The sequence below is a fragment of the Leptonychotes weddellii genome, chromosome 16 (assembly GCF_054177405.1).
Source record: "Leptonychotes weddellii isolate Sample4059 chromosome 16, ASM5417740v2, whole genome shotgun sequence".
NCBI lineage: Eukaryota > Metazoa > Chordata > Mammalia > Carnivora > Phocidae > Leptonychotes > Leptonychotes weddellii.
This window is the reverse complement of record NC_138384.1, coordinates 27,525,085-27,541,152: the sequence shown is the minus strand read 5'-3', so window position 1 is coordinate 27,541,152 and position 16,068 is coordinate 27,525,085. Positions and strand designations below refer to the sequence as shown.

The 16,068-nt window shown below is 40.9% G+C and overlaps 2 protein-coding genes across 6 annotated transcripts in view; one reads left to right on the top strand and one right to left on the bottom strand.

Annotated features, from left to right (window-relative positions):
• The window catches only part of RPGRIP1L (RPGRIP1 like), a 100,056-nt gene extending 96,875 nt beyond the window's left edge, over positions 1-3,181 (bottom strand). For both annotated transcript variants that reach the window (XR_014140870.1, XM_031027340.2), the window contains exon 1: positions 3,112-3,181. The gene's annotated coding sequence lies outside the window, so the exon portion shown is untranslated. The remainder of the gene's footprint in view (positions 1-3,111) is intronic.
• Positions 3,182-3,366: 185 nt separating this feature from the next.
• Positions 3,367-16,068, top strand: part of FTO (FTO alpha-ketoglutarate dependent dioxygenase) — a 373,561-nt gene continuing 360,859 nt past the window's right edge. For 2 of the 4 annotated variants that reach the window (XM_081806585.1, XM_081806586.1), the window contains exon 1: positions 3,434-3,519. In XM_081806585.1, coding sequence (XP_081662711.1) covers positions 3,475-3,519 — 45 coding nt within the window. In that variant the 5' untranslated portion in view covers positions 3,434-3,474. Of the gene's footprint in view, positions 3,520-16,068 lie in introns of all 4 variants that reach the window. The other 2 variants (XM_006732590.3, XM_031027338.2) reach the window with 2 other exon arrangements.

The following is a 16,068-nucleotide window of genomic DNA, read 5'->3' as shown; positions in this document are numbered from 1 at the left end:
GCAACCCTCAGTTTGTTTCCTGCGATTAAGAATTCCTCATATCAGTGAGATCATATGATACATGTGAAAGCTTCTATTTTAAAAGCAATACTACAAAATCGGAGGGGTAGACGAACCATGAGAGACGATGGACTCTGAAAAACAAACAGGGTTCTGGAGGGGAGGGGAGTGGGAGGATGGGTTAGCCTGGTGGTGGGTATTGAGGAGGGCACATTCTGCATGGAGCACTGGGTGTTATGCACAAACAATGAATCATGGAACACTTCATCTAAAACTAATGATGTAATGTATGGGGATTAACATAAGAATAAAAAAAAAAAAGCAATACTACATTCAATTAGTGTTCCTTTCACCAGTATATTTCCTATAGTTTGCTTAGGAAATGAGGTAAGAATATCATTCTTCCTTCTCTCTTTTTATTTCTTGATCTGAACAAAACCAATTCCCCCAAATTTAAGAAATACTTCCTCTCCGTCCCCCAGCCCCTTCTCTGCCCCCAAAAGTAAGCAGGTAACTTGGAAAAAATCTAGTCAGAAAACTTGATTCAAATGGTTGTTCTATTATTTACTAGCTGGTCGAGTCACCGAATCTCGCTGAGTTTCAGTTCCTTAATTTTATTTTATTATTATTTTTTTAAAAGTCATTTTACTTTGTTTTATATACATATATATAAACATTTTATTTATTTGTCAGAGAGAGAGAGGGAGCACAAGCAGGGGGAATGGCAGGTAGAGGGAGAAGCAGGCTCCCTGCTGAGCAGGGAGCCCGATGCGGAACTCGATCCCAGGACCCTGGGACCATGACCTGAGCCAAAGGCAGATGCTTAACCGACTGAGCCACCCAGGTGCCCCTATATATGTATTTTTAAGTAAACTCTACCCCCAACACGAGATCAAAAGTCACATGCTCTACTGAAAACTGAGCCAGCCAGTTGCCACAGTTCTTTAACTTTAAAAATGGAGAAAATAACAGCTATCTCACAGAGTTATTCCAAGGGTGAGATGGCAAATTAAAAGCAGTTAGCACATTTGCCTGGGACGTCAATATTACTTGAATATTAATTTTTAGCTTGGTGTACAAGTGAGCGGTCGGTCCAAGTTTTGTCAAAGATGTTTCATAAATTCACCAGCGGAGTTTGTTTTTGTTCTGTCCTTTCTTTGTTGCCATGAGGCCTAGTCCCAGGGCTTCCTACCTCAACATACAAGCTGTCCAGTTAATTCTGGCATCTTTACAGTTCCTATTCTTCAGAGATGCACCACAGTAACTCAGTTTTGTATGAGGTTATTATAAACGGTCCATGCAATGTCTAGTATGTGGAAAAAAAAAGATTTTATATTTTCATTTCAAAGCACCCCAAAAGCCAAATGAAGATGCCCTAAGGCAGAGGTACGCAATCTCTAGAATGTTGCGCCGAGAATGTAAAGTCCAAGAGAATACCCAGCTTATTTGTCTTGTGCATCTCTGCACGGTATTCTCAGAGGCCAACACAGAGCTTGGCACATAGCAGGCATTCGCTAAATAGTTGCTGAATGAATGGAACCCATGGAGCTTTAGGGTCTGTAGACCCAAGAGATGGTTTATAAGATCTTGTATGCATATGTGTATATGCAATATCTTTAGGGAAAGGGTTCATAACCTTTATTATAACTCGTCAAAGGTCAACTGCATTTAGCTGTGGCATAAACAATGAACAGACATATACCTGAGGGATCACTTCCTACTTCTTTTGGAAACATTTCTACAGGAAAGATCAGTTTTAGGAACCAAATTATCAAGCAGTTTAAACATAGGACACTTGTGAAAACGATTAACTCTGCCATGGTAGAGTTATGGTAACTTTTATAACAATGATGATGGTGGTGGTGGTCTTAACATTTACTGAATGCTTACTAAAATGTGCCAGGCGCTCTTCTAAGTGCTCCGATAATACGAATTAATCAAATATCTCACAATATCCCTGTGAGGTTGTTACTCAAATGATTCCTTCTTTACAAATGAACAAAACCAAGACACAGCTTAGGTAATTTGCCCAACGTCACACATCTAAGAAGGGGTCGTCTGGTCATATTTTTGATTGTCATGATTGGGAAGGTGGAGGGCAGTGTTACTGGCATCTAGAGGCCAGAGATGATGTTAAACATCCTACAGTGCACAGGAACCACAACAAAGAATTATCCGGCTCCAAATGTTAATAGCGCCGAGACTGACAAACCCTGCACAGTGCTGTCACACCTCTTCAACACCATCTAATGTTATCCCTCCTTGCTCACCATGCTCCACTCAACATTCCTCCTTCAGGTTCCTCAGATCCACGGTACTCTTGTCTTGCTCAAAGCCTTTGCATTAGCTGGCTCCTCATTCTTTGGGGCTCAGCTCAAATGTCACTTCCTCAGAGATGCCTTCCCTGATCACCTTCTGTCAGAGTACTCTTCCTCCCAAATTCTTCACTGTTTATTTCCATTGTAGCAATCATCTCTACCTAAAATTATCTTATTTGTTTACTAGCTCATTACTAGTCTGTCTCCACTAAAAAAGTATAAGCATCTCCAGATGGGTATCAGCCCTATTCACAGCGGTAGGGAATAGTGTCTGGGGCAAGGTGGGCACCGAGATTAATATTTACTTAATGATTAAATGAATACCTGGCATTGAGACTAAAATGGTAAACAGAATCCCTGCCTTTACGTAGTTAATAAGCTATGGGGGTAATCAGACGATAAACACATAATTATAAATAATTAAGCAAACAATAGGCCATTCAGGAGTCTTAAGGGTCTACCAACCAACCCTTAACCCAGGGCTAATGAAAGAACTGTGTTTATGTGCCCTTCTACTTGAAGGACTTGGATAGGCACGGCAATTAGCATCAACTCTCAACAGCTAGGGTTTATGGCTGAGATATATATAAAATTTCAAACCGGTGCTGGGCGTGGGGATAATGCGCGGGCTGTGATTCAGGCCTGAGGATGTGGTCTCGTGCTGGGCTGCTTTTCACGCGAGCAGAACTCTAGTGCCTTCTCTAGGGCGTAGAGCAGACCCCAGGACCCCGACCCGTGCTGCAGGTAGAGGGTGGGCCACCTCCGTCCCCCTCGACTCCCCCGGAGTACTCACCGCCACTCTCTCCCCGCAGCTAGCTACGGTTGCTATAGCGCCGACGGCGTGTTGGGCGGCTGGCCGAGAGGAGCACGGGAAAAACATGGCAGGCTCCGTTGCCTCCTGGGAAATGTAGTTTTTCTCCAGCCCTAGCCCGCCCCCTCGCAGAGGAGCTGTCGGCCCTGGGAAATTCTCGAGCCCCAAACCCCGAGGCGCTCTCGAGCGCCTCCGCCTTGCATCCTGGGAATGGTAGTTCTCGTGGCTCGGACGGAGAATGGCGCCGGGCGGGAGCAGGTCGCCGAGAGAACTACAAGCAGGAGGCGGGGTCCAGGGAGAGGGATCTACGCGGCTAGCAGTGGCGAAGGCGGTTGTAGCGGCAGCATGAAGCGGACCCCGACCGCCGAGGAACGAGAGCGCGAAGCTAAGGTATGTCGGCCTCTCGGGAGTCTGGGATCCTTCGTGCACTTGTAGCTAGGGGCCGGGAACCGGAAGGGCTTGGTTGCATGGCAAGCGGACGCAGGGTCTTAAGCCAAGGGATGACAGGGCCTTGTCAGTAAGGGAACCAGAGACATTGGGGGATATACATTCATGCTGGTCAGGATGCAGGCCTAGTCCTGTTGGATCTGCTCACCAATGAGAATCACGACACCCATTTCCTTTTCCTGCTTCTGCGCCTCATTCCTTGGTCAAATTTGGAGCTACCCTGGTGCCTCAGTTTACCGGGATGACTGTGATCGTAACAGTTGTTCTTTCTCTTCAGTAATGGTTTCCGAGGACTGAGATTGGTTCAGATGAAGTATCTGTGCGGTCAGATGTGTTTATTTGGAACAGTTGTCTTAAGTGGCTGCCTGTTGTCTTCAGCACAGCGGATATGAATCTAACTACAATCCTGTTTTCCACCTTTGGGGTTTAGCTTCTGGTAGTTGCCATTCCATGGATGGCAGTAATAAACATCTACAGCGACTTCTTCTTTTTTTTTTTTTTTTTTTAGCTTTTATTACATGTCAGGATCTGCGTTAAGTTCGTAAAATTTATATTATTTCATGTTCTTACCATAGCAGATTGCGAGATAGATATTATGCAGATGGAGTACCAATAGTCCTGTTTTACATATGAAGACTTAAGGTTCAGAAGAATTGAGTGTTTTCCTTTCTCTCACTCCCCAAATCAAGTCCTGTTGGTTTGTTTACATATGTCGGTAACCTGTCCACTTTTTCTATCTCCACCACCTTGGACCAAGCTACCATTATCTCTTTAATGGATGTTGCAAGAGTCTCCTTGCTGGTCTACACTTACTCTACACCCTAACAACTCCCTTGTCTCCTTCCACACAACCAGTCTCTTTTGCACACTATGGAGAGTGGTATTTTCAAAGTGCAAATCGAATCATGTCCCTTTCCTTCCTCCCTCCTCTGCCAACCACCTGTTTAAAAATCTTCCATGACGTTCTGTTGCCCTTAGGAGAAAGAGAAAACTTCACGTGGCCTACAATGTCTTGCGTGGTTTGGACCCTACTTATTTCTACAGCCTCATGGGACCTGACACTCTCCCTGCTCTCTACCCATCAGCCACTTTGGCCTTCTTAAAAGGCCCTCTTTCCTGCTTTATCTGGTTACATAGCCTTTACACATGCTGTTATGTTGCCTACTCTATATTAGGCAAATATTAGAAGTGAGGACCAATGGTAACTAAAACACACAATTCTTGCTCTTGTAGAATTTAGAATCCTACAAGTGAGTTTGTCTTAGGGCAATACTTCTATGGATTTAAAATATAAAATCTGGGAGCGCCTGGGTGGGCTCAGTTGGTTAAGTGTCTGCCTTCGACTCAGGTCATGATCTTGGGGTCCTGGGATTGATCCTCACATCGGGCTCTCTGCTCAGTGGCGAGTCTGCTTCTCCCTCTCCCTATGTGATTTCTCTTGCTCTTATTTATTTATTAGATAAATAAAATCTTTAAAAAAATATAAAATCTGTCCTATAATGACCTGAGTTGTAACAAGGTTTCACCAGGGGCCTGAAGTTTTCATGCTAGAGTCTGCCTGTGAAATAGACAGTATACTAAAGATGGATTTAGAGGGGGGAGGATCCTTCTGCATTAGTCTACAGCAGTGCAGAGAAAGAGGTCAATGTCACCCAATGGCGTTGTGTATGATGTCTTTCTCACCTTTTAGCTTTACATTTATGTAAAGACCTGTGAAAATTTATTGAGCATCTATTATTTACTAGACACTGGGATTATGACTTAAGCTAAGATAGAATCTCTGGACAAAGGAGCTTTTACTCTACTGAAACCTTACCCTTTGCCTGTGTGATAGTGACCTGTCATCCACCTTTTATGGATGTGGAAACTGAGGCGTGAGGAAATCATGACTTGCCCAAGGCAAGTGTGGAACTAGGGCTCAGAACCAGGTCTTCTGACTCAAAGCTTTTTTCCATTTTCAAGGTGTGAAACATGTTGAATTGACAGAGCAAGTTGTCTTCCAGTTTAAAGAATTCCTTTGATATTTATTTGAAATTTACTTATGAACATATTATTGGTTAGAACAAAGTATAGGCAATTAAGTTTTAAATTTTAAATAGAAAATGGTCAGTTACTCATGACTTTATTTTCTAATCAACTTCATTGAGGTATAATTCATGTACAATAATTTGCACCCATTTATAGTGTACAATTGACGAGTTTTGACAGGTGTATACACCTGCGACACCACCATCATAGTTGACATAGAGAACCTTTCAATCCCTTCTAGAAATTTCCTCTTGATTTGTAGTCAGTGTCTCCCCCACTTTGGCTCCCAAGCAATCATCAGTAATGTTTTCTGTCACTGTAGAGGAGTCTGTATTTTCTAGGATTTCATATAAATGGAAACAAACTGTATGTACTGTTGAGCCTGTCTACTTTCACTCAGCATTTTTGAGATTTTTGAGATTCATTCATGGTGTCCTGTGTATCAGTAGTTCATTCCTTTTTATTACTGAGTGATAGTCTACTGTGTGGAACTACATGTATTGTTTATTCATTCACCTGTTGCTGAAGAACATTTGGATTGTTTCTGGTTTGGGGCTGTTATGTAAAAAAGCTGCTATGACCATTCATGTATAAGTCTTTGTCTTTGTTTCTCTTGGATAAACACTCAGGATTCCAATTGCTCAGTTCTTTGTTTAGCTTTACAAGAAACTGCCAAAGTGATTCTGACATTTTCATTAGTTTTTTAGGGCTGCTGGAACAAGTTTCCACGACCTTGATGTCTTAAAACAACAGAAATTTATTCTTAGTTCTTTTTTTTTTTAAAGATTTTATTTATTTATTTGACAGAGAGAGACACAGCGAGAGAGGGAACACAAGCAGGGGGAGTGGGAGAGGGAGAAGCAGGCTTCCCGCAGAGCAGGAAGCCCAGTGCAGGGCTCGATCCCAGGACCCTGGGATCATGACCTGAGCCGAAGGCAGATGCTTAACGACTGAGCCACCCAGGCGCCCCAGTTCTGTCTTAGTTCTGAAGGTAAGTCTGGATGCGGGGTTTTCACAGGTCCTGGTCCTTCTGAAGGCTCTAGGAGAGAATCCTTCCTTGCCTCTTTTAGCTTCTGGTGACCCCTGGTATTTCTTGGTTTGGGCAGCATAACTTCAGTTGGCTTCTGTGTTCCCATGGCCACCTTCTCAGTGTTTTTTTTTTTTTTTTGTGTGTGTGTGTGTGTGTGTGTGAAATCTCCCTCTCCTTTCTCTAGTAAAGACACGGTCGTTATATTTAGGGCCTGCCCTAAATCCAGGATGATCTTAATCTCAAAATCCTCAGTTTAATTACACCTACAAAGACCCTTTTTTTCCAAATAAGATCACATTTACAACAACTGTGGATTAAGTTTGGACATATTTTGGGGAATGTTATTCACACCCAGTACACCATTTTATATCTTCATCAGCTGTGTACGAGAATTCCAGTTGTTCCGTGTCCTCACCGATACTTAGTATTGTCAGTCTTTAAAATTTTAGCCATTCTAGTGGCTGTGTACTGGTAGCTCATGGTGGCTTTAATTTGCATTTCAGTGACAACTAATGAGTTTGAGTATCTTTTTTAAAAAGTTTTTGAGGTATATCTTATGTACTATAAAACTCACCTCTTTTAAGTGTACAATTCAGTGATTTGTAGAATATTTAGAGAGTTGTGCAGTAATCGCCATAATTGCATTTTAGAACATTTCCATCATCTCCCAAAGAAGATGTATTCATTTGTAGTTTATTCTCCATTCCCACCTCCTATCCCTAGGTATCCACTAATCAATTCTCTTTTCTCAAAGTTGCCTTTTCTGGAGATTTCATGTAAATGGAGTCAGACAATATGTGGTCTTTTGTGTTTGGTTTCTTTCACCCAGCATAATGTTTCGAGGTTCATCCATGTTGTAGCATGTATCAATACTTTGTTCTTGTTTATTACTAAATAGTATAGTATTCCAGTGTATGAATATACCGCATTTTATTTAATCCATTCACCAGTTGATGGATAATATTTGGGTTGTTTATGCTTTTTGGCTATTATGAAAAATGCTGCTATGAACATTCATATTCTACTTTTTGTACAGACACATATTTTCCTTTCGGGTAGAGGCCTAGGAGTGGAATTGATGGTCACATGGTAAATCTGTATTTAACGTTTTGAGAAACTGCTGTACTGTTTGTTTTGGTCTGAATGTTTGAGGCCTCCCAAAATTTTTATGTTGAAATCCTAATCCCCAAGGTGATGGTATTAGAGGTAGGGACTTTTGGAGGTGATGAGGTGACTAGGAATGGGATTAGTGCCTTTATGAAAGAGGCCTGAGAGAGCTCTTCATCCCTTCTGCCATGTGAGGGCACAGCCAGAAGTTTGGAGTCTGCAATCTTGAAGAGAGTCCTCACTTTAACCCGACCATGCTGGTACCAAAATCTTGGACTTCCAGCCTCCAGAACTATGAGCAATAAATTTCTCCTGTTTATAAGCCACCCTGTTTGTGGTATTTTGTTATAGCAGCCCGAATGCACTAAGACATTGTTTTCCAATGCGGGTGCACCATTTTATGTTTCCACCAGCAATGCTTGAGGGTTCCAGTTTCTCCACATACTTGTCACTTCCTGTTACTGTCCTTTGTTATAGCCATCTTAGTCGGTGTAAGGTGTATCTCATTGTGGCTTTTTAAATTTTTTAAAAAAGATTTTATTTATTTGAGATAGAGCTTGTGAAAGAGAGCATGAGTGGGGAGGGGGTGGGGACAGAAGGAGAAGCAGGCTTCCCGCTGAGCAGAGAGTCAGACACTCGATTCTATCCCAGGACTCTGGGATCATGACCTGAGCCGAAGACAGATGCTTAACTGACTGAGCCATCCAGCTGCCCCTCATTGTGGCTTAGATTTTCATTTCCCTAACGTGTAAGGATGCTGAGTTTGCCATGTGTTTATTGACCATGTATATATTTGTTTTTGTGAAGTGGCTGTTCAGATCTTCTGCCCATTTTTTGGGTTCAGTTGTCTTCTTAATACTAAGTGTTATGAGTTGTTTATATTTTCTAAATGTAAGTTCTTTGTTGACGGTATGTACTGTGAACATAGTTTTCCAGTCTTTTAGTTTACTAAATGGTTTTTTGAGGAGCGAAAGTACTTAATTTTGATAAAGGTCTAATTTATTGATATTGCTTTTTATCATTAATGCATTTTGTGTTATATCTATGAAATCGTTACCTGTCCCAAGGTCACAAAGGTTTCTTGTTTGCTTTTTAAATTAAACTTGATCATCCCCATAATGGGTAATATTACTTTTGGTTTTCTTTTCTCTTTGAAATAACTTAGATTGTGTTTTCTTCTTGTGATTGCTTATGCTGTAGACTTTTATACAGTGTCCAAGTCTGGAGGGTGAATGCAAAGGCTGGACTAAATGTTATCTAGTTTTCCAGATAACGTTTATTTAATCTGTGTTAAAGCCTAAGAATGCACCAAAGTATATTCATGCATTTTTAAAATGAATTTTTCTTGTAAGGCATACAGTGGCATGGTCCCAATCAGTATTTGGTAGTCTCAGTTGGAACCACGGCCTTTAAAATTTCCTTGCTGCTGGGATGGAGGGTTGGCACCCCGTGCTTCAGTTTCTCCAGCCAGAAAATGGAGTGAAGCATGGCTTCTTGTGCGGGTTGCTGTGAGGATCCATCGTGATGAGGTTTGGCCCCTGTGCCAGGGACACAGTAGACTCGGCTTGGAATGAGTTTGGTTGTCCAGGGGGCCCTCTACTGATCCAGGGTTGCCCCCATGCTTTTGTTTTTCACAGGTAACATAATTTGTTATTTTAAAATAATTCAAAATTCATAGAAGAGCTGCAAGAGCAGAACAGAGAGCTCTCACAGTCCTATCATGCAGATTCACAACTTGTTAACGTCTTGCCACATTTGCTTTTTTGCTTTCTCTCTCCCTATATATACACATGAACCATTATTATTATTATTATTATTTTTAAAGGTTTTATTTATTTATTAGAGAGTGAGCGAGCAGGAGCCAGAGGAGCGGCAGAGAGAGAGGGAAAGGGAGAAGCAGGCTCCCCGCTGAGCAGGGAGCCCAACGTGGGGCTGGATCCCAAGGCCCTGGGATCATGATCATGACCTGAGCCAGAGGCAGACACTTAACCGACTGAGCCATCCAGGTGTCCCTGTTATTTTTTTTAATGAACCATTACAGAGCAAGTTGGAGACCTCAATCCTCTTTACCCCTGAACACTTCATCATTTATTTCCTAAGAACAAGGACACTTTGTTATATAGAAACATAGTGAATTGTCACATTCAGAAAAGTTAACATTGATAAAATATTATTCCAAAGTCCATATGTAAATTTTGCTAATTGTTCTAGTAATACCTTTTATACTTTTTTTTTTTTTTCCTGGCCCAGGTTCTATTCCAGGACCACACATCATCTGTAATTGTCATGTGTCTGGTTTCTTTTAACCTCCTTTAATCTGGTCTCCTTAATTTGGTTCCTCATGCTTTCTTTCATGACATTGATATTTGGGATGAGTATGGCATTGTTGACATTTGTGATGAGTACAGGCTGTTTGTTTTGTAAGCTATCCCAGTATTCTTATTTGTCTGATATTTCCTTATGAGGAGATTCAGATTACGCATTTTTGGCGTGTGTATTTCTACAGAAAGATAGGGGCCATTAGAGATCACACATTTACAATTCACGTATTCATCCTGCCTGTAGATGTGTTTTCCTTGGCCCAAACTATGTTTGAAAGTTTCTGAATTATTTTCTAATACAAAGTGGAGATAAAAGTCTGGATGTCCAGCTTTCCTGAAAAACTAGACTCTCTGGCGACACCAGGCATGCGCTGCACTAACTGGAGCTGAAGAATGGCTGCCCCCTGAGAGGGGAAATGGACTTTGCATTTTGCCGCACTCCAGCTTTGCCCATTAGCAGTTTTGAGTATGGGGCTTGAAAGGCAGCCTCCTAGAATCAAGTCCAGTTCCATCACTGATTTGGGCCCGCAGCTTCATTGCTCCGAACCTCAGGTTCTTCACCTGTAAAATTGTGATATTTATGGTCATGGTGAGGATTAAGTGAGATATATGTAAAGCACCTAGAACATTCCTGGCAAGTATTAAAAATAAAGGTGGTTCTTACCACCATCATGTCATCGGCCTCAGAGTTACCACCTATCCGGTCCCTGTACATATTTTAGCCTATGTTCAGGATATTCATCCAGTACACTTACATCGACTGTCTAATTGGACAGATTTTCTCAACTGGGGTTCCACTAACTTCTCTCCTGTGCATTCCAAATGGTATAAATTACGTACCAGTCTTGGGAGAATTGAGAAAATAGTCATTCAAACCATTTTCTGTGTTCTGTGGTTCAGATGAAGAATCTGGTTAAGTGCCAGGTAGCACTTACCTGGGACTGGGGGCACGTGGGTAAATACGGCGAATTTGGTTCCTTGGAACTGGCTGCCTTTCCATGAAAGGCAATAATTAAGTACCAACAGTAGAGTGGTGAGTTTTGTCATGGTAGCTCCCATGGAAGCTCCCATGTCCCATGGGAGCAAGGAGGATGTAACGTGCTATGGAGGTCACGGAATTCCTTCCTTAGGAAGATCTATTTAACTTGGTCTTGGGGTTATGGAATTCCTTCCTAAGATCTGTCTAAGGATGTATCCTTATGAGAGGCCTGAGACTCCTTTAGAAGTTGTTTAGAAATATTAAACCTGTTCTTTTTTCTAATTCCAATATAGTTAACAGTGTTATATTAGTTTCAGGTGTACAGTGTAGTGATTCAACAATTCTATATATTACTCAGTACTCATCATGTAAGTGTACTCTTAATCCCCTTCACATATTTCACCCATCCCCCTACCCACTTCCCCTCTGGTAGCCATCTGTTTGTTCTCTGTACTTAAGAGTCTGTTTTTTGGTTTGTCTCTTTTTTTCCTTTGTTCATTTGTTTTGTTTCTTAAATTCCACATAGGATTGAAATCATATAATACTTGTGTTTCTCTGACTTGTGTTTTGCTTAGCGTTATACTCTCTAGCTCCATCCGTGTGGTTGTAAATGGCAAGATTTCGTTCTTTTTTTTTTTTTTTAAAGATTTTATTTATTTATTTGTGAGAGAGAATGAGAGACAGAGAGCACGAGAGGGAGGAGGGTCAGAGGGAGAAGCAGACTTCCCGCTGAGTAGGGAGCCCGATGCAGGACTCGATCCCAGGACTCCAGGATCATGACCTGAGCCGAAGGCAGTCGCTTAACCGACTGAGCCACCCAGGCGCCCGATTTCGTTCTTTTTTATGGCTGAATAATATTCCATTATATAGATACACCACTTTTTTTTTTTAATGAGTAGGCTCCATGCCCAGTGTGGGTCTTGAACTGGTAACCTTGAGATTAAGAATCTCATGCTCTTCTGACTGAGCCAGCCAGGTGCCCCTACACCACATCTTCTTTATCCATTCATTTATCCATGGGTACTTGGGCTGCTTCCATAATTTGGCTATTGATACAGCTGCTGTAAACATGGGGGTGCATGTATCCCTTTGACTTAATGTTTTGGTATTTTTTGGGTAACTATCTAGTAGTGCGATTACTGAATCATAGGGTAGTTCTGTTTTTAATTTTTTGAGGAATCTCTGTATTGTTTTCCATAGTGGCTGCACCAGCTTGCATTCCTACCAACAGTGCAAGAGGGTTCTTTTTTTCCCATATTCTTGTCAACACTTGTTGTTTCTTGTGTTGTTGTTTTAGCCATTCTGACAGGTGTGAAGTAATATCTCAATTGTAGTTTTGCTTTGTATTTCCCAGATGATCAGTGATGTTGAGCATCTTTTCATGTGTCTGTTGGCCATCTGGATATCTTCTTTGGAGAAATGTCTGTCATATCTTATGCCCATTTTTTAATTGGATTATTTGTTTTTTGGGTGTTGAGTTTTGTAAGGTTTTTTTTTTTTTTTTGTATTTTGGATACTAACCCTTTAGTGGCTAAGTCATTTGCAGACATCTTCTACCATTCAGTAGGTTGTCTTTTAGTTTTGTTGATTGTTTCCTTTACTCTGCAGAAACTTTTTATCTTGAGGTAGTCCCAGTAGTTTATTTTTGCTTTTGTTTCCCTTGCCTCAGGAGACATATCTAAAAGGAAGTTGTTATGGCCCATGTCAAAGAGGTTACTGCCTGTGGTGTCTTCTAGGATTTTTATGGTTTCAGGTCTCACATTTGGGTCTTTAATCCATTTTGAATTTATTTTTGTGTATGGTGTAAGAAAGTGGTCCAGTTTCATTCTTTTGCACATTGCTGTCCAGTTTTACCAACACCATTTGTTGAAGAGACTGTCTTTTTCCCGTTGCATATTCTTGCCTCCTTTGTCAAAGATTAATTCACTATATAATCATGGGTTTATTTCTGGGCTTTCTATTCTGTTCCATTGATCTATATGTCTGTTTTTGTGCCAGTGCCATAGTGTTTTGATTACTACAGCTTTGTAGTATAACTTGAAATCTGGAATTGTGATGCCTCCAGCTTTGTTTTTCTTTCAAGATTGCTTTGAGGGAGGGGTGCCTGGGTGGCTCAGATGGTTAAGTGTCTGCCTTCGGCTCAGGTCATGATCCCAGGGTTCTGGGATCGAGTCCCACATCGGGCTCCCTGCTAGGCGGGGAGCCTGCTTCTCCCTCTGCCTCTGCCTCTCTCTCTCTCTCTGACTCTCATGAAAAAAAAAAAAAAAAAAAAAGATTGCTTTGAGGGGCACCTGAGGGGCGCCTGAGTGGCGCAGTTGGTTGAGTGTCCGATTCTTGGTTTTGGTTCTGGTTGTGGTCTCAGGTTCTTGAGATCAAGCCCCACGTTGGGCTCCATGCTCACTGCAGAGTCTTCTTGGGATTCTCTCTCTCTCTGCCCCTCCCCTCCCCCCCAAATAAATGAATAAATCTTAAAAAAAAATTGCTTTGACTATTTGGAGTTTTTTTTTCCTGTTTGTTTCCATACAGATTTTAGGATTCTTTGTTCTAGTTCTGTGAAAAATGCTCTTGGTATTTTAATAGGGTATTAGAACCATTCTTTAGTCATGGAGTGAAAGGTATAGATGTTGAAATCCAAACTAGTTTCAAAGGTTCTTATGTTGTCTTGGGTAAGATCATCTTTTTAAAAAAATACTGAAAATAGAACAGTTTAGATTTATTACTGAGAGGGTTATATACATTTAATAGGAACATAATAATTTTAAGTATTGTACATTTTTATCAGTGAAGGAATATATCCAGAATAAGCTTGTTGTTTCAAATAAAAATTATTAAAAAAGTCTGTTTTTGGTGGCAGTTGTCTTAATATCATTTTATAAGATAAACCTTAAGTTATACACTCTAGTGAGTTATAATAGCTGAATAAAAGGAAGTTTGTTGTTTATGTATGTACTCATTAGGTCTTTTTACTTCAAATTTATTATTTTTTTTCCAGTTTGGCATTGGATTATTTTGCCAGTGTATCTGTTGCTAACTTAGGAAACTAAATGTAGAACATTTTTGGTGGTGGCCAGTGACCAGGGGACTTAAAAAATTAAAACTTCTCCTGGCAGATTCTACTCTGTGATTTTTTTCCCCAAAAGTCTCTCTTTATTTTTCGCTTGATCTCTCTTCCAGTGTATGGGTCAACCTTTAATCACCGCTTGGTAGTTTTGATTGCCTTCTCTAGATAGAAGGGTTAGTTTATTTGTTCATGGTTTCCAAATCACTTTATATACCTTCCTTGGAAAGTCAACTAGCTAAACCATTGAATCACTGTGAATTCTTGTCACTTTGTATGATTTCGAGGTCTGTTTCTTAACCATGTTAGTGTTGGTTTTGAAAACTAAATTTGCCATTTGTGGAAAGTCTTAAGACACTTTAAACAACCATTAGCTTCTTTGAAGATAGCATTGGTGTCCGATTCATCCTTCCATCTCTTCCGTGTACCTAGCAGAGTGTCTTGCACATAAGAGACATTTATATGTATCTGTTGAAGAAAGATTGAATGGTCGAGAGCCTCCAGTGTCTGATACAGGTTATGTGTGACCCTTAATAATTATCATGTCAGATCCCTGGCTGCCGATTGGATTTTATTGTGGCTGAGTTTGGCAATGCACTTACTGGTGTTTAGACTGTATGCTTTAGGAAAGGAGAGACCCTGTCTGGTTAGTTTGGTTATTCCCCATTCTATCCCTGGCACTTAGCATTGTGCCAGGCACATAGTAAGTGTTCCATACATATTTATCAAATGAATGAATGAATTCTGCGAAGCATCACCTGTTTTTGGTCATCAGGCTTTCCATTAGTGAGAGCTGAAACTGGAACCTGAAAGAAATAATGGAAAAGGGTTAAGTACTTCATGGATTTTAAATTACTTGTCATAGGTGTGGGTATAGGTATTAATTTTGAGAATCAGTATTCTTCTTTTCAGCACATGCTTAGCAACTGCCAGCAATTGTTTTCTAGTGCTCTTTTTCAAATTTAAGATGCTAGTTTACCCTCGAGGGTTAGTGTATTTTGTAGTTGTTAGTTTATTATGGTAGATTTCTTGATAAAATTATATTTAAAGTGTGACTTTCTAACCTCTAGAAGACAGGAACTTTACAGTTGAGATGGTACTTTGAGAACCTCAGAGAAAGATACAGTTCAGAGGTAGATTTGGAGTTCTGCTAACCACATTCACTTGTCCTTCTGTTATACACTGATTTTGTATTATTTTACAAATCTGTCTCACCAGTGGATTTTCCAGTGTAAGCTAGGAGGAATCTTGGGGGCTGTTGAATTGGATCAGGAAATGTTCAGGAGATGATGACTTGCATTGGTAGGAGCTTGTTTCCAAACCTTTGTCCTTGGCATCGTGTTTGTCTGCAAGGCCAGTGCATGTTTCAAAGCTGACTCTTGAATAGGTGCTATAGGCTTGCATTTTTGTTTATGCTATGAGCATCTGCCCTGTTGTCATGCGCATCATTTATTTGCTCTGTAATTTTGGAAATGACACGCTTTCAAAGCGACCATGCCTTCCTTGCTGTTAAAGAACAGCCATATGACTGAGTGGCAGTCGAGACCCTTACAGCTGGTAGAAACCAAGTAGAAAACTCAGTCTGAAGGACCAAATTATGTTGCATCTGGTCTGAGGAGGAGATGTGTTGCCAGGGCCTGAGTGTTTTCATAACTGTTTGTGATCAGAAAATTTGGAGCTCTGATTTCTGCATTAGCCCTAAGTCTGCCCTTTGGCACCTTCATTTAGTGACTGGATCATTCAAAGCTGAGCCTCAAGGGCCAACATTTCTTTAATAATCATATAAAATGGGCTGATGTGGCCACCTTAACTCACTCTGCTGAACTGGGCATGATTAAAGTCTCAAGGTCGTATTAATACGGATTTTCTGTTTCTATGCACAGCAGTCCATTGTCTCAAGTGTTTTCCAGTTGGCCATTTTTTTGAAAACAGAAGGCCGAACATTTTGCTGATGAATCCCCGCTCTCCC